This window comes from Pristiophorus japonicus, chromosome 19, assembly GCF_044704955.1.
Source record: "Pristiophorus japonicus isolate sPriJap1 chromosome 19, sPriJap1.hap1, whole genome shotgun sequence".
NCBI lineage: Eukaryota > Metazoa > Chordata > Chondrichthyes > Pristiophoridae > Pristiophorus > Pristiophorus japonicus.
The window spans coordinates 97,659,194-97,683,703 of record NC_091995.1 but is presented as its reverse complement, the minus strand read 5'-3'; the positions used below and the strand labels follow the sequence as shown (position 1 = coordinate 97,683,703).

At 53.7% G+C, this 24,510-nt stretch overlaps 1 protein-coding gene across 1 annotated transcript in view; it reads right to left on the bottom strand.

The window, feature by feature from the left end:
• LOC139230552 (circularly permutated Ras protein 1-like) overlaps positions 1 to 24,510 on the bottom strand; it is a 189,922-nt gene that overhangs the window by 38,261 nt on the left and 127,151 nt on the right. Inside the window, exon 16 of the mRNA XM_070862386.1 lies at positions 8,176 to 8,287. Within this exon, the coding sequence (XP_070718487.1) occupies positions 8,176 to 8,287 (112 nt within the window). The remainder of the gene's footprint in view (positions 1 to 8,175; positions 8,288 to 24,510) is intronic.

The following is a 24,510-nucleotide window of genomic DNA, read 5'->3' as shown; positions in this document are numbered from 1 at the left end:
GGGACAGGGCACAGGGACAGGGCACAGGGACAGGGCACAGGGACAGGGCACAGGGCACAGGGACAGGGCACAGGGACAGGGCACAGGGACAGGGACAGGGCACAGTGACAGGGCACAGGGACAGGGCACAGGGACAGGGCACAGGGAATAGGGACAGGACACAGGGCACAGGGCACAGGCACAGGACACAGGGCACAGGCACAGGGCACAGGGCACAGGGACTGGGACAGGGCACAGGGACTGGGACAGGACACAGGGCACAGGGACAGGACACAGGGCACAGGGCACAGGGACAGGACACAGGGCACAGGGACAGGGCACAGGACACAGGGTACAGGGACAGGGAACAGGGCACAGGGCACAGGGACTGGGACAGGGCTCAGGGACTGGACAGGGCACAGGGCACAGGGACAGGGCACAGGGCAAAGAGCACAGGGGACAGGCACAGGGCACAGGGACAGGGCACAGGGACAGGGCACAGGGACAGGGCACAGGGCACAGGGACAGGGCACAGGGACAGGGCACAGGGCACAGGGCACAGGGACAGGGCACAGGGATAGGGCACAGGGACAGGACACAGCGACAGAGCACAGGGCACAGGGACAGGGCACAGGGACAGGGACAGGGCACAGGAACAGGACACAGGGACAGAGACAGCGCACAGGGCACAGGGCACAGAGTACAGGGATAGGGCACAGGGCACAGGGCGCAGAGCACAGGGCACAGGGAACAGGGCACAGGGACAGGGCACAGGGACAGGGCACAGGGACAGGGAACAGGGCACAGTGACAGGGCACAGGGCACAGGCACAGGGCACAGGCACAGGGACAGGGCACAGGGCACAGGGACAGGGGACAGGGACAGGGCACTGGGACAGGGCACAGGGCACTGGGACAGTGCACAGGGCACAGGTATAAGGCACAATGTACAGGGACAGGGCACAGGGACAGGACACAGGACACACAGACAGGGCACAGGGACAGGGCACAGGGCACAGGGACAGAGCACAGGGACAGGGCACAGGGCACAGGGACAGGGCACAGGGACAGAGCCAGGGACAGGGCACAGGGACAGGGCACAGGGCACAGGGACAGGGCACAGGGACAGGGACAGGGCTCAGGGACAGGGACAGGGCACAGGGCACAGGGACAGGGCACAGGGACAGGGCACAGGGACAGGGCACAGGGCACAGGGCACAGGGCACAGGGACAGGGCTCAGGGACAGGACACAGGAACAGGGCACAGGACACAGGACACAGCACAAGGCACAGGGACAGGGCACAGGGACAGGGCACCGGGCACAGGGACAAGGCAGAGGGACAGGGCACAGGAACAGGGCACAGGACACAGGACACAGCACAGGGCACAGGGACAGGGCACAGGGACAGAGCACAGGGCACAGGGACAGGGCACAGGACACAGGGGACAGGGCACAGGGCACAGGGACAGAGCACAGGGCACAGGGGACAGGGCACAGGGCACAGGGACAGAGCACAGGGCACAGGGACAGAGCACAGGGCACAGGGACAGGGCATACGGCACAGGGACAGGGCACAGGGACAGAGCACAGGGCACAGGGACAGGGCACAGGCACAGGGGACAGGGCACAGGGCACAGGGACAGAGCACAGGGCACAGGGACAGGACACAGGGCACAGGGACAGGGCACAAGGCACAGGGACAGAGGACAGGGCACAGGGACTGTGCACAGGGACAGGGCACAGGGGCAGGGCACAGGGACAGGGCACAGGACACAGGGCACAGGGCACAGGGACAGAGCACAGGGGCAGGACACAGGGACAGGACACAGGGACAGAGCACAGGGACAGGGCACAGGGCACAGGGGACAGGGCACAGGGCACAGGGACAGAGCACAGGGCACAGGGCACAGGGACAGGACACAGGGACAGAGCACAGGGATAGGGCACAGGGGACAGGGCACAGGGCACAGGGACAGAGCACAGGGCACAGAACACAGGGACAGAGCACAGGGACAGGGCACAGGGCACAGGGCACAGGGGACAGGGCACAGGGCACAGGGACAGAGCACAGGGCACAGGACACAGGGACAGAGCACAGGGCACAGGGCACAGGGACAGAGCACAGGGCACAGGGCACAGGGACAGAGCACAGGGCACAGGGCACGGGGACAGGGCACAGGGACAGGGCACAGGGACAGAGCCAGGGCACAGAGCACAGAGCACAGAGCACAGGGGCAGGGCACAGAGACAAGGCACAGGGACAGAGACAGCGCACAGAGCACAGGGCACAGGGACAGGGCACAGAGCACAGGGCACAGAGCACAGGGCACAGAGCACAGGGCATAGGGACACGGCACAGGGCACAGGGACAGGGAACAGGGCACAGGGCACAGGGACTGGGACAGGGCACAGGAAAAGGGCACAGGGACAGGGCACAGGGCACAGGGACAGGGAACAGGGCACAGGGCACATGGGACAGGGACAGGGCACAGGGACAGGGCACAGAGCACAGGGACAGGGCACAGGGACAGGGCACAGGGCACAGGGACAGGGAACAGGGCACAGGACACAGGGCACAGGGACAGGGCAAAGGGACAGGGCACAGGGCACAGGGACAGAGCACAGGGACCAGGGACAGGGCACAAGACACAGGGCACAAGACACAGGGCACAGGGACAGGGCACAGGGCACAGGGAACAGGACACAGGCACAGGGAACAGGGCACAGGGCACAGGACACAGGGACAGGGCACAGGGACAGGGAACAGGGCGCAGGGCACAGGACACAGGGACAGGGCACAGGGACAGAGCACAGGGCACAGAGCACAGGGCACAGAGCACAGCGCACAGGGACAGGGCACAGGGACAGGGAACAGGGCACAGGGACAGGGGACAGGGCACAGGGCACAGGGCACAGGGACAGGGCACAGGGCACAGGCACAGGGCACAGGCACAGGGCACAGGGCACAGGGACTGGGACAGGGCACAGGGACTGGGACAGGACACAGGGCACAGGGCACAGGGACAGGACACAGGGCACAGGGACAGGGCACAGGACACAGGGCACAGGGACAGGGAACAGGGCACAGGGCACAGGGACTGGGACAGGGCTCAGGGACTGGGACAGGGCACAGGGCACAGGGACAGGGCACAGGGCAAAGAGCACAGGGGACAGGCACAGGGCACAGGGACAGGGGCAGGGCACAGGGACAGGGCACAGGGCACAGGGCACAGGGACAGGGCACAGGGCACAGGGCACAGGGACAGGGCACAGGGATAGGGCACAGGGACAGGACACAGGGACAGAGTACAGGGCACAGGGACAGGGCACAGGAACAGGGCACAGGAACAGGACACAGGGACAGAGACAGCGCACAGGGCACAGGGCACAGAGTACAGGGATAGGGCACAGGGCACAGGGCGCAGAGCACAGGGCACAGGGAACAGGGCACAGGGACAGGGCACAGAGCACAGGGCACAGTGACAGGGCACAGGGACAGGGCACAGGGACAGGGAACAGGGCACAGTGACAGGGCACAGGGCACAGGGCACAGGGACAGGGCACAGGGCACAGGGACAGGGGACAGGGACAGGGCACTGGGACAGGGCACAGGGCACTGGGACAGTGCACAGGGCACAGGTACAAGGCACAGTGTACAGGGACAGGGCACAGGGACAGGACACAGGACATACAGACAGGGCACAGGGACAGGGCACAGGGCACAGGGACAGAGCACAGGGCACAAGGACAGGGACAGGGCACAGGGACAGAGCACAGGGACAGGGCACAGGGCACAGGGACAGGGCACAGGGACAGAGCCAGGGACAGGGCACAGGGACAGGGCACAGGGCACAGGGACAGAGCCAGGGCACAGAGCACAGGGCACAGGGGCAGGGACAGAGCACAGGGCACAGGGCACAGAGCACAGGGCACAGGGACAGGGCACAGAGAACAGGGCACAGGGCACAGAGCACAGGGCACAGGGATAGGGCACAGGGAACAGGGCACAGGGCACAGGGCACAGGACACAGGGACAGGGAACAGGTCACAGGGCACAGGGACAGGGCACAGGGCACAGGGCACAGGACACAGGACACAGGGCACAGGGTCAGGGAACAGGTCACAGGGCACAGGGACAGGGCACAGGGCACGGGACTCAGGGCACAGGGCACAGGGACAGGGCACAGGGACAGGGCACAGGGACAGGGCACAGGGACAGAGCACAGGGCACACGGCACAGGGCACAGGGATAGGGCACAGGGATAGGGCACAGGGCACAGGGCACAGGGACAGAGCACAGGGCACAGGGACAGGGCACAGGGACAGGGCACAGGGACAGAGACAGCGCACAGAGCACAGGGCACAGGGACAGAGACAGCGCACAGAGCACAGGGCACAGGGCACAGGGACAGGGACAGGGAAAGTGCACAGGGACAGGGCACAGAGCACAGGGCACAGAGCACATGGCACAGGGACAGGGCACAGGGACTGGGACAGGGCACAGGGACAGGGAACAGGGCACAGGGCACAGGGCACAGGGCACAGGGACAGGACACAGGGCACAGGCACAGGACACAGGGCACAGGCACAGGGCACAGGGACTGGGACAGGGCACAGGGACTGCGACAGGACACAGGGCACAGGGCACAGGGACAGGACACAGGGCACAGGGCACAGGGACAGGACACAGGGCACAGGGCACAGGACATAGGGCACAGGGACAGGGAACAGGGCACAGGGCACAGGGCACAGGGACTGGGACAGGGCTCAGGGACTGGGACAGGGCACAGGGACAGGGACAGGGACAGGGCACAGGGCACAGGGCAAAGAGCACAGGGGACAGGCACAGGGCACAGGGCACAGGGACAGGGCACAGGGATAGGGCACAGGGCACAGGGATAGGGCACAGGGACAGGGCACAGAGCACAGGGCACAGTGACAGGGCACAGGGACAGGGCACAGGGACAGGGAACAGGGCACAGTGACAGGGCACAGGCACAGGGCACAGGCACAGGGACAGGGCACAGGGCACAGGGACAGGGGACAGGGACAGGGCACTGGGACAGGGCACAGGGCACTGGGACAGTGCACAGGGCACAGGTACAAGGCACAGTGTACAGGGACAGGGCACAGGGACAGGACACAGGACACACAGACAGGGCACAGGGACAGGGCACAGGGCACAGGGACAAAGCACAGGGCACAAGGACAGGGACAGGGCACAGGGACAGAGCACAGGGACAGGGCACAGGGCACAGGGACAGGGCACAGGGACAGAGCCAGGGACAGGGCACAGGGCACAGGGACAGGGCACAGGGACAGGGCACAGGGCACAGGGACAGAGCCAGGGCACAGAGCACAGGGCACAGGGGCAGGGACAGAGCACAGGGCACAGGGCACAGAGCACAGGGCACAGGGACAGGGCACAGGGAACAGGGCACAGGGCACAGGACACAGGGACAGGGAACAGGTCACAGGGCACAGGGACAGGGCACAGGGCACAGGACACAGGACACAGGACACAGGGCACAGGGTCAGGGAACAGGTCACAGGGCACAGGGACAGGGCACAGGGCACAGGACTCAGGGCACAGGGCACAGGGACAGGGCACAGGGACAGGGCACAGGGACAGAGCACAGGGCACAGGGCACAGGGCACAGGGATAGGGCACAGGGATAGGGCACAGGGCACAGGGCACAGGGACAGAGCACAGGGCACAGGGACAGGGCACAGAGCACAGGGCACAGGGACAGAGACAGCGCACAGAGCACAGGGCACAGGGCACAGGGACAGGGCACAGGGACAGGGACAGGGCACAGGGACAGGGCACAGGGCACAGGGACTGGGACAGGGACAGGGAACAGGGCACAGGGCACAGGGCACAGGGACAGGGCACAGGGCACAGGGACAGGACACAGGGCACAGGCACAGGACACAGGGCACAGGCACAGGGCACAGGGACTGTGACAGGGCACAGGGACTGCGACAGGACACAGGGCACAGGGCACAGGGACAGGACACAGGGCATAGGGCACAGGACATAGGGCACAGGGACAGGGAACAGGGCACAGGGCACAGGGCACAGGGACTGGGACAGGGCTCAGGGACTGGGACAGGGCACAGGGCACAGGGACAGGGACAGGGCACAGGGCACAGGGCAAAGAGCACAGGGGACAGGCACAGGGCACAGGGCACAGGGCACAGGGACAGGGCACAGAGACAGGAACAGGGCACAGGGACATGGCACAGGGATAGGGCACAGGGCACAGGGATAGGGCACAGGGACAGGACACAGGGCACAGGGACAGGGCACAGGGACAGGGCACAGGGCACAGGGACAGAGACAGCGCACAGGGCACAGGGCACAGAGTACAGGGATAGGGCACAGAGCATAGGGCACAGGGCGCAGAGCACAGGGCACAGGGAACAGGGCACAGGGATAGGGCACAGAGCACAGGGCACAGGGCACAGAGCACAGGGCACAGGGCACAGGGACTGGGACAGGGCACAGGGACAGGGCACAGGGACAGGGCACAGGGACAGGGCACAGGGACAGGGACAGGGCACAGTGACAGGGCACAGGGACAGGGCACAGGGACAGGGCACAGGGAACAGGGACAGGGCACAGGGCACAGGGCACAGGGACAGGACACAGGGCACAGGGACAGGGCACAGGACACAGGGCACAGGGCACAGGGACAGGGCACAGGAGACAGGGCACAGGGCACAGGGCACAGGGACAGGGCACAGGGACAGGGACAGGGCACAGGGACAGGGCACAAGGACAGGGCACAGGGCACAGGGACAGCGGGCAGGGCACAGGGACAGGGCACAGGGTACAGGGACAGGGCACAGGGACAGGGCACAGGGCACTGGGACATGGCACAAGGCACAGGCACAGGGGCAGGACACAGGGCACAGGGACAGGGCACAGGACACAGGGCACAGGGCACAGGGACAGGGCACAGGGCACTGGGACAGGGACAGGGCACAGGGACAGGGCACAGGGCACAGGGACAGGGCACAGGGACAGGGCACAGGGACAGGGACAGGGCACAGGGCACAGGGACAGGGCACAGGGACAGGGCACAGGGACAGGACACAGGGACAGGACATGATTTCAATGTTATGTTGGGGTACAGTTTCTGGCAATCTGGGCACAAACTGTTCTCAAAATTGCGCCAGTTTCGCAAATGAAATTTTTGCTCAAGTTTACGCTCAAATATATTTGCATAATCACCAAAAGTAAAACCACCTGTGAACCAGCAAGTTCGAACTTTTTTTGCGTTAATATATATTCCGTGATCTATTTAAGATTGGGACAGTTTTATTAATACATGTTAATCAATGTCGAGTCCAAGACCTGGGAGTGCGCCTGGGAATGACTGAAATCTCTAAAGAACCATGTAATAGTTCCATTGCAGACTGCAGGCAGTTTCTTAGTAAATTAAATAGTTTTCAGTATTTAAAAGTTAATAAAACCTGCTATTAGTGTCCTGGTGCCTAATAAACGCGAATTGTGAGAGCTTCCTCCAAGGTCCGCAAACGGGTGGAGTGTGGGCGGGGCCAGCGGTGTGGGCTGGGCTGGTGTGGGCGGGGCCAGCAGTGTGGGCGGGGTCAGCTGTATGGGCGGGGCTGGTGTGGACGGAGCCAGCGGTGTGGGCGGGGCTGGTGTGGACGGGGCCAGCAGCGTGGGCAGGGCCAGTGGTTTGTGCGGTTCCAGCGGTGTGGGCGGGGCCAGTGGGCGAGGCCAGAGGTGTGGGCGGGGCCAGCTGTGTGGGCGGGGCCTGCCTTGACAAATTGTGACATACTTTGTTAGAGCAGTGCATGTTATGGGTGGTGGGATAGAAGTGTGTTAAATGAAGGAAGGATGGGACAGGACATATGGAAGCAGGTTGTTTCCAGTAGTTGTGGGGCCACCGATAGAAGATTAAGTGTGAGCGGCTTAGAACACAGAGCTGGAGAAACTTCTTCACAAAGAGTTGTGCGGCTGTGGGATCCAGCCCAGGGGCAGAAATGGTCAAGAGTAAGATTAGGTTGGAGTGGGGAGGCAGGGTAAATATGAGTCAGACTATTTGCTGATATGGGGGTAAAAGCCATCATGGACTGGTTGGGCCGAAGGGCCTGTTTCTGTATTGAGCGAGCGGTATTGTTAATCATATTATGGCTGTACATTTCCAGCCGGCCTGCGGTACCTGTGCTTTGTTGTAGGCTTGTCCTGGGAGAGGATTCTGTAGGCACAGCGCCCGTCTGGCAGCCTGAAGCCAATCTGAAGTTGAAAGGGAAGTGCTGTCTTCTTCTGAATTTCTGGGGAAGAGGAAAGATAATTTCTAGGACATTCTAATATGAAGTTCTTCAATGTCATGTGGACCGGAATTTGCTGTTATTTCAATTGAAGCTCAGACAATAGCTGCTGATTGTTTATTGGTTGAATTGGCTGAAGACTGCTTCTGTGTAAATGGCAGGACTTACTTGTTCTCAACAAGCCAAGTGTTGTTACATTGTATCTTGTATATTAAGTAACTTCACATCAGACATCGATGTTCCCAAGGGGAAAGAGAAAGGGGAGAAGGAGAGTTGAATTCTATCCCGTTCCCTATTTATTTATGGAACCTGAGGAAGCTTGTTCCTCATACACGCAGATTTAACTTTTCATTATAGTTCAATTCCTTTTCTGCACATCCCTTTATATTCTTAATTCCTAAATATCTATCGATGTTCCTTTAAACACCACAGTTAACTTTCTATCTTTGGCTCAAGAGCATGCTTCCTGTTCTAACGAGAACTTTTCCTCAATTGCTCTTCAGCTGATTTCATTCAAATTCTAAGATTATGGCCATAAAGTTTCTGGGCTTAGAAAGGGTGCAAAGCCACAACCATCTCCCCACTCCTGTTACTCCTCCGTCCCACCCCCTCCCCTCCATTTCCTCCCCCACCTCCCACTGATCCCCCTACTCCTCGTCACTCCAATAGAGAGCAACTATAGCATTCTTAAAGATTCCCCAGTACAGAATCAGCGCCCATACTGCAGTGATTGAGGGCCTTTCCAACCAGCACACTGAGCCATCCCAATCCAAACCTGCCTGGAGCCCTGAGCAATGTTGCTGACCTCCAGAAAGCTGTCCTTAAAATTGCATCATGGCCCGATTGCATCACATTAGCATGTTGGTGAAGCACGCTCTTTTTAAACATATCTCCTAACAAAATCCTCATATGATCTATTTAGCTTGTATATTCTGCGGGACGGAGTAACATCTGGTGGGTTGCATCCTATTGAAATAAAGCATCATTGTTATTTGCTCCATCCTGTGGATTTGGGCCCTGAAGGGCGTGTAATTGTGAGTTCTGGCATGTAAGTGTGAGTTCTGGCATGTAAGTGTGAGTTCTGGCATGTAAGTGTGAGTCTGGGCATGTAAGTGTGAGTCTGGGTGTGTAAGTATGAGTTCGGGTGTGTAAGTGTGAGTTCTGGTATGTAAGTGTGAGTTCTGGTATGTAAGTGCGTGGTCCTGGTATGAAAATGCGTGGTTCGGGTGTGTAAGTGTGAGTTCGGGCTTATAAGTATGAGTTCAGGTGTGTAAGTGTGTGAGTTCAAGTGTGTAAGTGTGTGGTTCTGGTATGTAAGTGTGAGGTCGGGTGTGTAAGTGTGTGGGTCCGGGCGTGTAAATGTGTGAGTGCGGATGTGTAAGTGTGTAAGGACGGATGTGTAAGTGTGAGGTCGAGTGTGCAAGTTTGTGGTTCTGGTATGTGAGTGTGAGTTTGGGTGTGTAAGTGTGAGTTTGAGTGTGTAAGTGTGCGGTTCTGGTGTGGAAGTGTGTGAGGCCGGGTGTGTAAGTGTGAGGTCGGTGTGTAAGTGTGAGGTCGAGTGTGTAAATGTGAGTTCAGGTATGTAAGTGTGTGAGTCCGGGTGTGCAAGTGTGTGGTTCTGGTATGTAAGTGTGAGGTCGGGTGTGTAGTTGTGTAAGTTCGGGTGCGTACGTGTGAGTTCGGATGTGTAAGTGTGAGTTCGGGTGTGTATGTGTGAGAGTTTGGGTGTGTAAGTGTGTGAGTTCGGGTGTGTAAGTGTGTGAGTTCGGGTGCATAAGTGTGTGAGTGCGGGTGTGTAAGTGTGATTTCGGGTGTGTAAGTGTGAGTTTGGGTGTGTAAGTTTGTGGTTCTGGTATGTAAGTGTGAGGTCGGGTGTGTACGTGTGTGAGTTTGGGTGTGTAAGTGTGCGGTTCTGCTGTGTAAGTGTGTGAGGTCGGGTGTGTAAGTGTGAGGTCGGTGTGTAAGTGTGAGGTCGAGTGTGTAAATGTGAGTTCAGGTATGTAAGTGTGTGAGTCCGGGTGTGTAAGTGTGTGGTTCTGGTATGTAAGTGTGAGGTCGGGTGTGTAAGTGTGTAAGTTTGGGTGCGTACATGTGAGTTCGGGTGTGTAAGTATGTGAGTTCGGGTGCATAAGTGTGTGAGTGCGGGTGTGTAAGTGTGTGAGTTTGGGTGTGTAACTGTGAGTTCGGGTGTGTAAATGTAAGTTCGGGTGTGTATGTGTGAGAGTTTGGGTTTGTAAATGTGTGAGTTCGGGTGTGTAAGTTCGGGTGTGTAAGTGTGTGAGTTTGGATGTATAAGTGCGTACGGTCAGGTGTGTAAGTGTGTGAGGTCCGATGTGTAAGTGTGAGTTCGGGTGTGCAAGTGTGTGAGTTCGAGTGTGTAAGTGTGTGAGGTCGGGTGTGTAAGTGTGAGGTCGGGTGTGTGAGCGTGTGAGTTTGGGTGTGTAAGTGTGAGGCCAGGTGTGTAAGGGTGAGTGTGTGTGTGTAAGTGAAAGATCGGGTGTGTAAGTGTGAGGTCGGATGTGTAAGTGTGAGGTCGGGTGTGTACGCGCGAGGTCGGGTGTGTAAGTGTGAGTTCGGGTGTGTAAGCGTGTGGTTCTGGTATGTACATGTGTGGTTCTGGTGTGTGAGTGTGTGAGTTCGGGTGTGTAGGTGTGTGAGGTCGGGTGTGTAAGTGTGAGGTCAGGTGTGTAAGTGTGAGTTTGTGTGTGTAAGTGAAAGGTCAGGTGTGTAAGTGTGAGGTCGGGTGTAAGTGTGAGGTCGGGTGTAAGTGTGAGGTCGGGTGTGTAAGTGTGAGGTCGGGTGTAAGTGTGAGGTCGGGTGTGTAAGTGTGAGGTCGGGTGTGTAAGTGTGAGGTAGGGTGTGTAAGTGTGTGGTCGGGTGTGTAAGTGTGTGGTTCTGGTATGTGCATGTGTGGTTCTGGTGTGTAAGTGTGTGAGTGTGGGTGTGTAAGTGTGAGGTCGTGTGTGTAAGTGTGGTGTGCTGGTATGTAAGTGTGTGAGTTCAGGTGTGTAAGTGTGTTAGTTCGGATGTGTAAGTGTGAAGTCGAGTATGTAAGTGTGTGAGTTCGGGTGTGTAAGTGTGAGGCCAGGTGTGTAAGTGGGTGAGGTCGGGTGTGTAAGTGTGTGAGTCCGGGTGTGTGAGTGTGAGAATTTGGGTGTGTAAGTGTGTGAGTTCGGGTGTGTAAGTGTGAGTTCGGCTATGTAAGTGGGTGAGGTCGGGTGTGTGCGTGTGAGGTCGGGTGTGTAAGTGTATCAGTTCGGGTGTGTAAGTGTGTGAGTGTGGATGTGTAAGTGTGTGAGGTCGGATGTGTAAGTGTGAAGTCGGGTATGTAAGTGTGAGGTCAGGTGTGTAAGTGTGAAGCCGTGTGTGTAAGTGTGAGTTCAGGTGTGTAAGTGTGTGGGCTCGGTGTGTAAGTGCGTGAGTGTGGGTGTGTAAGTGTGTGAGGTCGGGTGTGTAAGTGTGTGGTACTGGTATTAAGTGTGAGTTTGGGTGTGTAAATGTGAGTTCGGATGTGTAAGTGTGTGGTTCTGGTATGTAAGTGTGTGGTTCTGGTGTGTAAGTGCATGAGGTCGGGTGTGTAAGTGTGAGTTCAGGTGTGTAAGTGTGAGTTCGGATGTGTAAGTATGAGTTTGGGTGTGTGCGTGTGTGATTCTGGTATGTAAGTATGAGGTCGGGTGTGTACGCGTGTGAGTTTGGGTGTGTAAGTGTGAGTGTGGGTGTGTAAGTGTGAGTTTGGGTGTGTAAGTGTGAGTTTGGGTGTGTAAGTGTGAGTTCAGGTGTGTAAGTATGTGAGTTCGGGTGTGTAAGTGTGTGGTTCTGGTATGTAAGTGTGAGGTCGGGTGTGTAAGTGTGTGGGTTCGGGTGTGTAAGTGTGTGAGTGTGGGTGTGTAAGTGTGTGAGGTTGGATGTGTCAATGTGAGTTCGGGTGTGTAAGTTCGGGTGTGTATGTGTGAGAGTTTGGGTGTGTAAATGTGTGAGTTCGGGTGTGTAAGTTCGGGTGTGTAAGTGTGTGAGGTCCGATGTGTAAGTGTGAGTTTGGGTGTGCAAGTGTGTGAGTTCGAATGTGTAAGTGTGTGAGGTCGGGTGTGTAAGTGTGAGGTCGGATGTGTGAGCGTGTGAGTTCGGGTGTGTAAGTGTGAGGCCAGGTGTGTAAGGGTGAGTGTGTGTGTGTAAGTGTGAGTTCGGGTGTGTAAGCGTGTGGTTCTAGTATGTACATGTGTGGTTCTGGTGTGCAAGTGTGTGAGTTCGAGTGTGTAAGTGTGTGAGGTCGGGTGTGTAAGTGTGAGGTCGGATGTGTGAGCGTGTGAGATCGGGTGTGTAAATGTGAGGTCAGGTGTGTAAGTGTGAGTTTGTGTGTGTAAGTGAAAGGTCAGGTATGTAAGGGTGAGGTCAGGTGTAAGTGTGATGTCGGGTGTAAGTGTGAGGTCGGGTGTGTAAGTGTGAGGTAGGGTGTGTAAGTGTGTGGTCGGGTGTGTAAGTATGTGGTTCTGGTATGTGCATGTGTGGTTCTGGTGTGTAAGTGTGTGAGTGTGGGTGTGTAAGTGTGAGGTCGTGTGTGTAAGTGTGATGTTCTGGTATATAAGTGTGTGAGTTCGGGTGTGTAAGTGTGTTAGTTCGGATGTGTAAGTGTGAAGTCGGGTATGTAAGTGTGTGAGTTCGGGTGTGTAAGTGTGAGGCCAGGTGTGTAAGTGGGTGAGGTCAGGTGTGTAAATGTGAGTTCGGGTGTGTAAGTGTGTGAGTCCGGGTGTGTGAGTGTGAGAATTTGGGTGTGTAAGTGCATGAGTTCGGGTGTGTAAGTGGGTGAGGTCGGGTGTGTGCGTGTGAGGTCGGGTGTGTAAGTGTATCAGTTCGGGTGTGTAAGTGTGTGAGTGTGGATGTGTAAGTGTGTGAGGTTGGATGTGTAAGTGTGAGTTCTGTGTGTAAGAGTGAGGTCAGGTGTGTAAGTGTGAAGCCGGGTGTGCAAGTGTGAAGTCGGGTATGTAAGTGTGAGGTCAGGTGTGTAAGTGTGAGTTCGGGTGTGTAAGTGTGAGTTCAGGTGTGTAAGTGTGTGGGCTCGGTGTGTAAGTGCGTGAGTGTGGGTGTGTAAGTGTGTGAGGTCGGGTGTGTAAGTGTGTAGTACTGGTATGTAAGTGTGAGTTTGGGTGTGTAAGTGTGAGGCTGGGTGTGTAAGTATGAATTCAGGTGTGTAAGCATGTGAGTTTGGGTGTGTAAATGTGTGAGTGTGGATGTGTAAGTGTGTGAGGTCGGATGTGTAAGTGTGAGTTTGGGTGTGTAAGTGTTAGTTCTGTGTGTAAGTGTGAGGTCGGGTGTGTAAGTGTGAAGCCGGGTGTGTAAGTGTGAAGTCGGGTGTGTAAGTGTGAGTTCAGGTGTGTAAGCGTGTGAGTCCGGGTGTGTAAATGTGTGAGTGTGGCTGTGTAAGTGTGTGAGGTCGGATGTGTAAGTGTGAGTTTGGGTGTGTAAGTGTGAATTCTGTGTGTAAGTGGGAGGTCGGGTGTGTAAATGTGAAGCCGGGTGTGTAAGTGAGAAGTCGGGTGTGTAGGTGTGAGTTCAGGTGTGTAAGTGTGTGGGCTCGGTGTGGAAGTGCATGAGTGCGGGTGAGTAAGTTTGTGGTACTGGTATGTAAGTGTGAGTTCAGTAGTGTAAGTGTGTGGGCTCGGTGTGGAAGTGCATGAGTTCGGATGTGTCAGTGTGTGGTTCTGGTATGTAAGTGCGAGGTTGGGTGTGTAAGTGTGTGAGGTCGGATGTGTAAGTGTGAGTTTGGGTGTGTAAGTGTGAGTTCTGGCATGTAAGTGTGAGGTCGGGTGTGTAAGTGCGTGGGTTCGGGTGTGTAAGTGTGTGAGTGCGGGTGTGTAAGTGTGTGGTTCTGGTATGTAAGTGTGAGGTCGGGTGTGTAAGTGTGAGGTCGGGTGTGTAATTGTGATGTCAGATGTGTAAGTGTGAGTTCGGGTGTGTAAGTGTGTGAGTTCAAGTGTGTAAGTGTGTGAGGTCGGGTGTGTAAGTGTGAGGTCGGGTGTGTAAGTGTGAGGTCGGGTGTGTAAGTGTGTGGGTGCGTGTGTGTAAGTGTGTGAGTGCGGGTGTGTAAGTGTGAGTTCTGTGTGTAAGTGGGAGGTCGGGTGTGTAAGTGTGAAGTCGGGTGTGTAAGTGAGAAGGCGGGTGTGTAGGTGTGAGTTCAGGTGTGTAAGTGTGTGGGCTCGGTGTGGAAGTGCATGAGTGCGGGTGAGTAAGTTTGTGGTACTGGTATGTAAGTGTGAGTTCAGTAGTGTAAGTGCATGAGTTTGGATGTGTCAGTGTGTAGTTCTGGTATGTAAGTGCGAGGTCGGGTGTGTAAGTGTGTGAGGTCGGATGTGTAAGTGTGAGTTTGGGTGTGTAAGTGTGAGTTCAGGTGTGTAAGTATGTGAGTTTGTGTGTGTAAGTGTGTGGTTCTGGTATGTAAGTGTGAGGTTGGGTGTGTAAGTGCGTGGGTTCGGGTGTGTAAGTGTGAGTGCGGGTGTGTGAGTGTGAGTTTGGACGTGTAAGTGTGAGTTTGGGTGTGTAACTGTGTGAGTTCGGGTGTATAAGTGTGAGGCCGGGTGTGTAAGTGTGAGTTTGTGTGTGTAACTGTGTGAGTTCGGGTGTGTAAGTGTGTGAGTTCGGATGCGTAAATGTGAGGCCGGGTGTGTAAGTGTGAGTTTGTGTGTGTGTAACTGTGTGAGTTCGGGTGTATAAGTGTGAGGCCGGGTGTGTAAGTTTGAGTTTGTGTGTGTGTAACTGTGTGAGTTCGGGTGTATAAGTGTGTGAGGTCGGGCGTGTAAGTGTGGGGGTCCGATGTGTAAGTGTGAGTTCGAGTGTGTAAGTGTGTGAGTTCATGTGTATAAGTGAAAGGCCGGGCGTGTAAGTGTGAGGTCGGGTGTAAGTGTGAGATCGGGTGTGTAAGTGTGTGGTTCTGGTATGTACATGTGTGGTTCTGGTGTGTAAGTGTGTGAGTTCGGGTGTGTGAGTGTGAGGTCAGGTGTGTAAGTGTGTGAGGTCGGGTGTGCACGTGTGAGGTCGGACGTGTAAGTTTGTGAGTTCGAGTGTGTAAGTGTGAGTTCAGGTGTGTAAGTGTGAGTTTGGGTGTGTAAGTGTGTGGTTCTGGTATGTAAGTGTGAGGTCAGGTGTGTAAGTGTGTGGTTCTGGTATGTAAGTGTGAGTTCGGGTGTGTAAGTGTGAGTTCAGGTGTGTGAGTGTGTGGGTTCGGGTGTGTAAGTGTGAGGTCGGGTGTGTAAGTGTGAGTGTGTGTGTGTAAGTGAAAGGTCGGGCGTGTAAGTGTGAGGTTGAGTGCGTAACTGTGAGTTCAGTGTGTAAGTGTGTGAGTTCGGGTGTCTAAATGTGTGGTTCTGGCATGCAAGTGTGAGGTCGGGTGTGTAAGTGTGTGAGTGTGGGTGTGTAAGTGTGAGTTCGGGTGTGTAAGTGTGTGAGTTCGGGTGTATAAGTGTGTGAGTGTGGGTGTGTAAGTGTGAGTTCGGACATGTAAGTGTGAGTTTGGGTGTGTAAGTATGTGGTTCTGGTGTGCAAGTGTGATGTTGGGTGTGTAAATGTATGAGTTCGGGCGTGTAAGTGTGAGTTCGGGTGTGTAAGTGGGAGTTCGGATGTATAAGTGTGTAAGGTCAGGTGTGTAAGTGTGTGAGGTCTGATGTGTATGTGTGAGTTCGGGTGTGTAAGTTTGTGAGTTTGAGTGTGTAAGTGAAAGGTCGTGTGTGTAAGTGTGAGGTCGGGCGTGTAAGTGTGCGAGGCCGTGTGTGTAAGTGTGAGGTCGGGTGTGTAAGTGTGTGAGGTTGGGTGTGCAAGTGTGAGTTCGGGTGTGTGAGTTCGGGTGTGTAAGTGTGTGAGTTCAAGTGTGTAAGTGCGTGGTTCTGATATGTAAGTGTGAGGTCGGGTGTGTAAGTGTGTGAGTTCAAGTGTGTAAGTGTGTGGTTCTGATATGTAAGTGTGAGGTCGCGTGTGTAAGTGTGTGAGGTAGGATGTGTAAGTGTGAGGTCGGGTGCGTATATGTGTGGTTCTGGTATGTAAGTGTGAGTTCGGGTGTGTAAGTGTGAGGTCGGGTGTGTAAGTGTGAATTCAGGTGTGTAAGTGTGTGGTTCTGGTATGTAAGTGTGAGGTCGGGTGTGTAAGTGTGTGGGTTCGGGTGTGTAAGTGTGTGAGTGCGGGTGTGTAAGTGTGTGGTTCTGATATCTAAGTGTGAGGTCGGATGTGTAAGTGTGAGGTCGGGTGTGTAAGTGTGTGAGGTCGGGTGTGTAAGTGTGTGGTTCTGGTATGTAAGTGTGAGGTCGGGTGTATAAGTGTGTGGGTTCGGGTGTGTACGTGTGTGAGTGTGGGTGTGTAAGTGTGTGAGGTTGGATGTGTAAGTGTGAGGTCGGGTGTGCAAGTGTGAGAGTCCGGATGCGTAAGTGTGTGGTTCTGGTATGTAAGTGTGAGTTCAGGTGTGTAAGTGTGTGAGGTCGGGTGTGTAAGTGTGTGAGGTCGGGTGTGTAAGTGTGAGGTCGGGTGTGTAAGTGTGAGGTTCTGGTATGTAAGTGTGAGTTCGGGTGTGTAAGTGTGTGGTTCTGGTGTGTAAGTGTGTGAGGTCGGGTGTGTAAGTATTTGGTTCTGGTGTGTAAGTGTGTGAGGTCGGGTGTGTAAGTGTGAGGTCGGGTGTGTATGTGTGAATTCAGGTGTGTAAGTGTGTGGTTCTGATATGTAACTGTGTGGTTCTGGTATGTAAGTGTGTGAAGTCGGGTGTTTAAGTATGTGGTTCTGGTGTGTAAGTGTGTGAAGTCGGGTGTGTAAGTGTGAGGTCGGGTGTGTAAGTGTGAATTCAGGTGTGTAAGTGTGTAGTTCTGGTATGTAAGTGTGTGTTTCTGGTATGTAAGTGTGAGTTCAGGTGTGTAAGTGTGTGAGTGCGGGTGTGTAAGTGTGTGGTTCTGGTGTGTAAGTGTGTGAGGTCGGGTGTGTAAGTGTGAATTTAGGTGTGTAAGTGTGTGAGTTCCGGTGTGTAAGTGTGTGGTGCTGGTATGTAAGTGTCAGGTCGGGTGTGTAAGTATGTTAGTTCGGGTGTGTAAGTGTGTGGTTCTGGTATGTAAGTGTGAAGTCGGGTGTGTAAGTGTGTGGTTCTGGTGTGTAAGTGTGTGAAGTTGGGTGTGTAAGTGTGAGGTCGGGTGTGCAAGTGTGAATTCAGGTGTGTAAGTGTGTGGTTCTGGTATGTAAGTGTGTGATTCTGTTTTGTAAGTGTGTGGTTCTGGTATGTAAGTGTGAGTTCGGGTGTGTAAGTGTGTGAGTGCGGGTGTGTAAGTGTGCGAGGTCAGATGTGTAAGTGTGTGGTTCTGGTATGTAAGTGTGAGTTCGGGTGTGTACGTGTGTGGTTCTGGTATGTAAGTGTGTGGTTTTGGTGTGTAAGTGTGTGAAGTTGGGTGTGTAAGTGTGTGGTTCTGGTGTGTAAGTGTGTGAGGTCGGGTGTGTAAGTGTGAATTTAGGTGTGTAAGTGTGTGAGTTCCGGTGTGTAAGTGTGTGGTGCTGGTATGTAAGTGTCAGGTCAGGTGTGTAAGTATGTGAGTTCGGGTGTGTAAGTGTGTGGTTCTGTTATGTAAGTGTGAGGTCAGGTGTGTAAGTGTGTGGGTTCGGGTGTGTAAGTGTGTGAGTGTGGGTGTGTAAGTGTGTGAGGTCGGATGTGTAAGTGTGAGGTCGGGTGTGCAAGTGTGAGAGTCCAGGTGCGTAAGTGTGTGAGGTCGGGTGTGTAAGTGTGAGTTCGGGTGTGTAAGTGTGTGGTTCTGGTATGTCTGTGTGAGTCGGGTGTGTAAGTATGTGAGTGTGGGTGTGTAAGTGTGAGTTCGGGTGTGTAAGTGTGAGTTTGGGTGCGTAAGTGTGTGGTTCTGGTATGTAAGTGTGAGGTCGGGTGTGTAAGTGTGAGTTTGGGTGTGTAAGTGCGTGGTTCTGGTATGTAAGTGGGATGTTGGGTTTGTAAGTGTGAGACGTTGGGTGTGTAAATGTGCGAGTCCGGATGTGTAAGTGTGTGAGTTCGGATGTGTAAGTGTGAGAGTTCGGGTGTGTAAGTGCGTGAGGTTGGGTGTGTAAGTGTGAGGTCGGGTGTGTAAGTGTGTGAGTTCAGGTGTGTAAGTGTGAGGTCATGTGTGTAAGTGTGAGTTTGTGTGTGTAAGCGTGTGAGTTCGGGTGTATATGTGTGTGAGGTCGGTTGTGTAAGTGTGCGGGGTCCAATGTGCAAGTGTGAGTTCGGGTGTGTAAGTGTGTGAGTTCGAGTGTGTAAGCATGTGAGGTCGGGTGTGTAAATGTGAGGTCAGGTGTGTAAGTGTGTGAGTTCGAGTGTGTAAGTAAGTGAGGTCGGGTGTGTAAGTGTGTGAGTTCGGGTGTATATGTGTGTGAGGTCGGGTGTGTAAGGGTGCAAGGTCCGATGTGTAAGTGTGAGTTCGGGTTTGTAAGGGTGTGAGTTCGGGTGTGTAAGTGTGTGAGTTCGAGTGTGTAAGTGTGTGAGGGCGGGTGTGTAAGTGCGAGGTCGGGTGTGTAAGTATGTGAGTTCGGGCGTGTAAGTGTGAGGTTGGGTGTGTAAGTGTGAGTTCGGGTGTGTAAGTGTGTGGTTCTGGTGTGTAAGTGTGAGGTCGGGTGTGTAAGTATGTGAGTGTGGGTGTGTAAGTGTGAGTGCGGGTGTGTAAGTGTGAGTTTGGGTGCGTAAGTGTGTGGTTCTGGTATATGAATGTGAGGTCAGGTGTGTAAGTGTGAGTTTGGGTGTGTAAGTGTGAGTTCGGGTGTGTATGTGTGAGAGTTCGGGTGTGTAAGTGTGAGATCGGACGTGTAAGTGTGAGTTTGGGTGTGTAAGTGCGTGGTTCTGGTATGTAAGTGGGATGTTGGGTTTGTAAGTGTGAGACTTTGGGTGTGTAAATGTGTGAGTCCGGGTGTGTAAGTGTGTGAGTTTGGATGTGTAAGTGTGTGAGTTCGGGTGTTTAAGCGTGTGAGGGCGGGTGTGTACGTGTGTGAGGTCCGATGTGTAAGTGTGAGTTCGGGTGTGTAAGTGTGTGAGGTTGGGTGTGTAAGTGTGAGGTCGGGTGTGTAAGTGTGTGAGTTCAGGTGTGTAAGTGCGAGGTCATGTGTATAAGTGTGAGTTTGTGTGTGTAAGCGTGTGAGTTCGGGTGTATATGTGTGTGAGGTCGGTTGTGTAAGTGTGTGGGGTCTGATGTGCAATTGTGAGTTCGGGTGTGTATGTGTGTGATTTCGAGTGTGTAAGCATGTGAGGTCGGGTGTGTAAATGTGAGGTCAGGTTTGTAAGTGTGTGAGTTCGAGTGTGTAAGTATGTGAGGTCGGGTGTGTAAGGGTGCGAGGTCCGATGTGTAAGTGTGAGTTCGGGTCTGTAAGGGTGTGAGTTCGGACGTGTAAGTGTGAGGTTGGGTGTGTAAGTATGAGTGTGGGTGTGTAAGTGTGAGTGCGGGTGTGTAAGTGTGAGTTTGGGTGTGTAAGTGTGTGGTTCTGGTATGTGAGTGTGAGTTCGGGCGTGTAAGTGTGAGGTTGGGTGTGTAAGTGTGAGTTCGGGTTTGTAAGGGTGTGAGTTCGGGTGTGTAAGTGTGTGAGTTCGGGTGTATAAGTGTGTGAGGTCGGGTGTGTAAATGCAAGGTCGGGTGTGTAAGTATGTGAGTTCGGACGTGTAAGTATGTGAGTTCGGACGTGTAAGTGTGAGTGTGGGTGTGTAAGTGTGAGTTTGGGTGCGTAAGTGTGTGGTTCTGGTATGTGAGTGTGAGGTCGGGTGTGTAAGTATGTGAGTTTGGGCGTGTAAGTGTGAGGTTGGGTGTGTAAGTGTGAGTTCGGATGTGTAAGTGTGTGAGTTCGGGTGTATCAGCGTGTGAGGTCGGGTGTGTAAGTGTGTGAGGTCCGATGTGTAAGTGTGAGGTCGGGTGTGTAAGTGTGTGAGTTCAGGTGTGTAAGTGCGAGGTCAGGTGTGTAACTGTGAGTTTGTGTGTGTAAGCATGTGAGTTTGGGTGTATATGTGTGTAAGGTTGGTTGTGTAAGTGTGTGGGGTCCGATGTGCAAATGTGAGTTCGGGTGTGTAAGTGTGTGATTTCGAGTGTGTAAGGGTGTGAGTTCGGGTGTGTAAGTGTGTGAGGTCGGGTGTGTAAGTGCGAGGTCGGGTGTGTAAGTATGTGAGTTCGGGCGTGTAAGTGTGAGGTTGTGTGTGTAAGTGTGAGTGTGCGTGTGTAAGTGAAAGGTCGGGTGTGTAAATGTCAGGTCGGTTGTAACTGTAAGTTTGGGTGTGTAAGTGTGAGTTCGGGTGTGTAAGTGTGAGTTCGGGTGTGTAAGTGTGTGATTTCGAGTGTGTAAGTATGTGAGGTCGGGTGTGTAAGTGTGTGAGTTCAGGTGTGTAAGTGCGAGGTCAGGTGTGTAAGTGTGAGTTTGTGTGTGTAAGCATGTGAGTTCGGGTGTATATGTGTGTACGGTTGGTTGTGTAAGTGTGTGGGGTCCGATGTGCAAGTGTGAGTTCGGGTGTGTAAGTGTGTGAGTTCGAGTGTGTAAGTGTGAGGTCGGGTGTGTAAGTGTGTGAGTTCGGGTGTGTAAGTGTGTGAGTTCGGGTGTATAAGTGTGAGGTCGGGTGTGTAAGTGTGAGGTTCTGGTATGTAAGTGTGAGTTCGGGTGTGTAAGTGTGTGAGTTCGAGTGTGTAAGTGTGAGGTCGGGTGTGTAAGTGTGTGAGTTCGGGTGTGTAAGTGTGTGAGTTCGGGTGTATAAGTGTGAGGTCGGGTGTGTAAGTGTGAGGTTCTGGTATGTAAGTGTGAGTTCGGGTGTGTAAGTGTGTGGTTCTGGTGTGTAAGTGTGTGAGGTCGGGTGTGTAAGTATTTGGTTCTGGTGTGTAAGTGTGTGAGGTCGGGTGTGTAAGTGTGAGGTCGGGTGTGTAAGTGTGAATTCAGGTGTGTAAGTGTGTAGTTCTGGTATGTAAGTGTGTGTTTCTGGTATGTAAGTGTGAGTTCAGGTGTGTAAGTGTGTGAGTGCGGGTGTGTAAGTGTGTGGTTCTGGCGTGTAAGTGTGCGAGGCCGTGTGTGTAAGTGTGAGGTCGGGTGTGTAAGTGTGTGAGGTTGGGTGTGCAAGTGTGAGTTCGGGTGTGTGAGTTCGGGTGTGTAAGTGTGTGAGTTCAAGTGTGTAAGTGCGTGGTTCTGATATGTAAGTGTGAGGTCGGGTGTGTAAGTGTGTGAGTTCAAGTGTGTAAGTGTGTGGTTCTGATATGTAAGTGTGAGGTCGCGTGTGTAAGTGTGTGAGGTAGGATGTGTAAGTGTGAGGTCGGGTGCGTATATGTGTGGTTCTGGTATGTAAGTGTGAGTTCGGGTGTGTAAGTGTGAGGTCGGGTGTGTAAGTGTGAATTCAGGTGTGTAAGTGTGTGGTTCTGGTATGTAAGTGTGAGGTCGGGTGTGTAAGTGTGTGGGTTCGGGTGTGTAAGTGTGTGAGTGCGGGTGTGTAAGTGTGCAAGGTCAGATGTGTAAGTGTGTGGTTCTGGTATGTAAGTGTGAGTTCGGGTGTGTAACTGTGTGAGTTCGGATGTGTAAGTGTGTGGTTCTGATATCTAAGTGTGAGGTCGGATGTGTAAGTGTGAGGTCGGGTGTGTAAGTGTGTGAGGTCGGGTGTGTAAGTGTGTGGTTCTGGTATGTAAGTGTGAGGTCGGGTGTATAAGTGTGTGGGTTCGGGTGTGTACGTGTGTGAGTGTGGGTGTGTAAGTGTGTGAGGTTGGATGTGTAAGTGTGAGGTCGGGTGTGCAAGTGTGAGAGTCCGGATGCGTAAGTGTGTGGTTCTGGTATGTAAGTGTGAGTTCAGGTGTGTAAGTGTGTGAGGTCGGGTGTGTAAGTGTGTGAGGTCGGGTGTGTAAGTGTGAGGTCGGGTGTGTAAGTGTGAGGTTCTGGTATGTAAGTGTGAGTTCGGGTGTGTAAGTGTGTGGTTCTGGTGTGTAAGTGTGTGAGGTCGGGTGTGTAAGTATTTGGTTCTGGTGTGTAAGTGTGTGAGGTCGGGTGTGTAAGTGTGAGGTCGGGTGTGTATGTGTGAATTCAGGTGTGTAAGTGTGTGGTTCTGATATGTAACTGTGTGGTTCTGGTATGTAAGTGTGTGAAGTCGGGTGTTTAAGTATGTGGTTCTGGTGTGTAAGTGTGTGAAGTCGGGTGTGTAAGTGTGAGGTCGGGTGTGTAAGTGTGAATTCAGGTGTGTAAGTGTGTAGTTCTGGTATGTAAGTGTGTGTTTCTGGTATGTAAGTGTGAGTTCAGGTGTGTAAGTGTGTGAGTGCGGGTGTGTAAGTGTGTGGTTCTGGTGTGTAAGTGTGTGAGGTCGGGTGTGTAAGTGTGAATTTAGGTGTGTAAGTGTGTGAGTTCCGGTGTGTAAGTGTGTGGTGCTGGTATGTAAGTGTCAGGTCGGGTGTGTAAGTATGTTAGTTCGGGTGTGTAAGTGTGTGGTTCTGGTATGTAAGTGTGAAGTCGGGTGTGTAAGTGTGTGGTTCTGGTGTGTAAGTGTGTGAAGTTGGGTGTGTAAGTGTGAGGTCGGGTGTGCAAGTGTGAATTCAGGTGTGTAAGTGTGTGGTTCTGGTATGTAAGTGTGTGATTCTGTTTTGTAAGTGTGTGGTTCTGGTATGTAAGTGTGAGTTCGGGTGTGTAAGTGTGTGAGTGCGGGTGTGTAAGTGTGCGAGGTCAGATGTGTAAGTGTGTGGTTCTGGTATGTAAGTGTGAGTTCGGGTGTGTACGTGTGTGGTTCTGGTATGTAAGTGTGTGGTTTTGGTGTGTAAGTGTGTGAAGTTGGGTGTGTAAGTGTGTGGTTCTGGTGTGTAAGTGTGTGAGGTCGGGTGTGTAAGTGTGAATTTAGGTGTGTAAGTGTGTGAGTTCCGGTGTGTAAGTGTGTGGTGCTGGTATGTAAGTGTCAGGTCAGGTGTGTAAGTATGTGAGTTCGGGTGTGTAAGTGTGTGGTTCTGTTATGTAAGTGTGAGGTCGGGTGTGTAAGTGTGTGGGTTCGGGTGTGTAAGTGTGTGAGTGTGGGTGTGTAAGTGTGTGAGGTCGGATGTGTAAGTGTGAGGTCGGGTGTGCAAGTGTGAGAGTCCAGGTGCGTAAGTGTGTGAGGTCGGGTGTGTAAGTGTGAGTTCGGGTGTGTAAGTGTGTGGTTCTGGTATGTCTGTGTGAGTCGGGTGTGTAAGTATGTGAGTGTGGGTGTGTAAGTGTGAGTTCGGGTGTGTAAGTGTGAGTTTGGGTGCGTAAGTGTGTGGTTCTGGTATGTAAGTGTGAGGTCGGGTGTGTAAGTGTGAGTTTGGGTGTGTAAGTGCGTGGTTCTGGTATGTAAGTGGGATGTTGGGTTTGTAAGTGTGAGACGTTGGGTGTGTAAATGTGCGAGTCCGGATGTGTAAGTGTGTGAGTTCGGATGTGTAAGTGTGAGAGTTCGGGTGTGTAAGTGCGTGAGGTTGGGTGTGTAAGTGTGAGGTCGGGTGTGTAAGTGTGTGAGTTCAGGTGTGTAAGTGTGAGGTCATGTGTGTAAGTGTGAGTTTGTGTGTGTAAGCGTGTGAGTTCGGGTGTATATGTGTGTGAGGTCGGTTGTGTAAGTGTGCGGGGTCCAATGTGCAAGTGTGAGTTCGGGTGTGTAAGTGTGTGAGTTCGAGTGTGTAAGCATGTGAGGTCGGGTGTGTAAATGTGAGGTCAGGTGTGTAAGTGTGTGAGTTCGAGTGTGTAAGTAAGTGAGGTCGGGTGTGTAAGTGTGTGAGTTCGGGTGTATATGTGTGTGAGGTCGGGTGTGTAAGGGTGCAAGGTCCGATGTGTAAGTGTGAGTTCGGGTTTGTAAGGGTGTGAGTTCGGGTGTGTAAGTGTGTGAGTTCGAGTGTGTAAGTGTGTGAGGGCGGGTGTGTAAGTGCGAGGTCGGGTGTGTAAGTATGTGAGTTCGGGCGTGTAAGTGTGAGGTTGGGTGTGTAAGTGTGAGTTCGGGTGTGTAAGTGTGTGGTTCTGGTGTGTAAGTGTGAGGTCGGGTGTGTAAGTATGTGAGTGTGGGTGTGTAAGTGTGAGTGCGGGTGTGTAAGTGTGAGTTTGGGTGCGTAAGTGTGTGGTTCTGGTATATGAATGTGAGGTCAGGTGTGTAAGTGTGAGTTTGGGTGTGTAAGTGTGAGTTCGGGTGTGTATGTGTGAGAGTTCGGGTGTGTAAGTGTGAGATCGGACGTGTAAGTGTGAGTTTGGGTGTGTAAGTGCGTGGTTCTGGTATGTAAGTGGGATGTTGGGTTTGTAAGTGTGAGACTTTG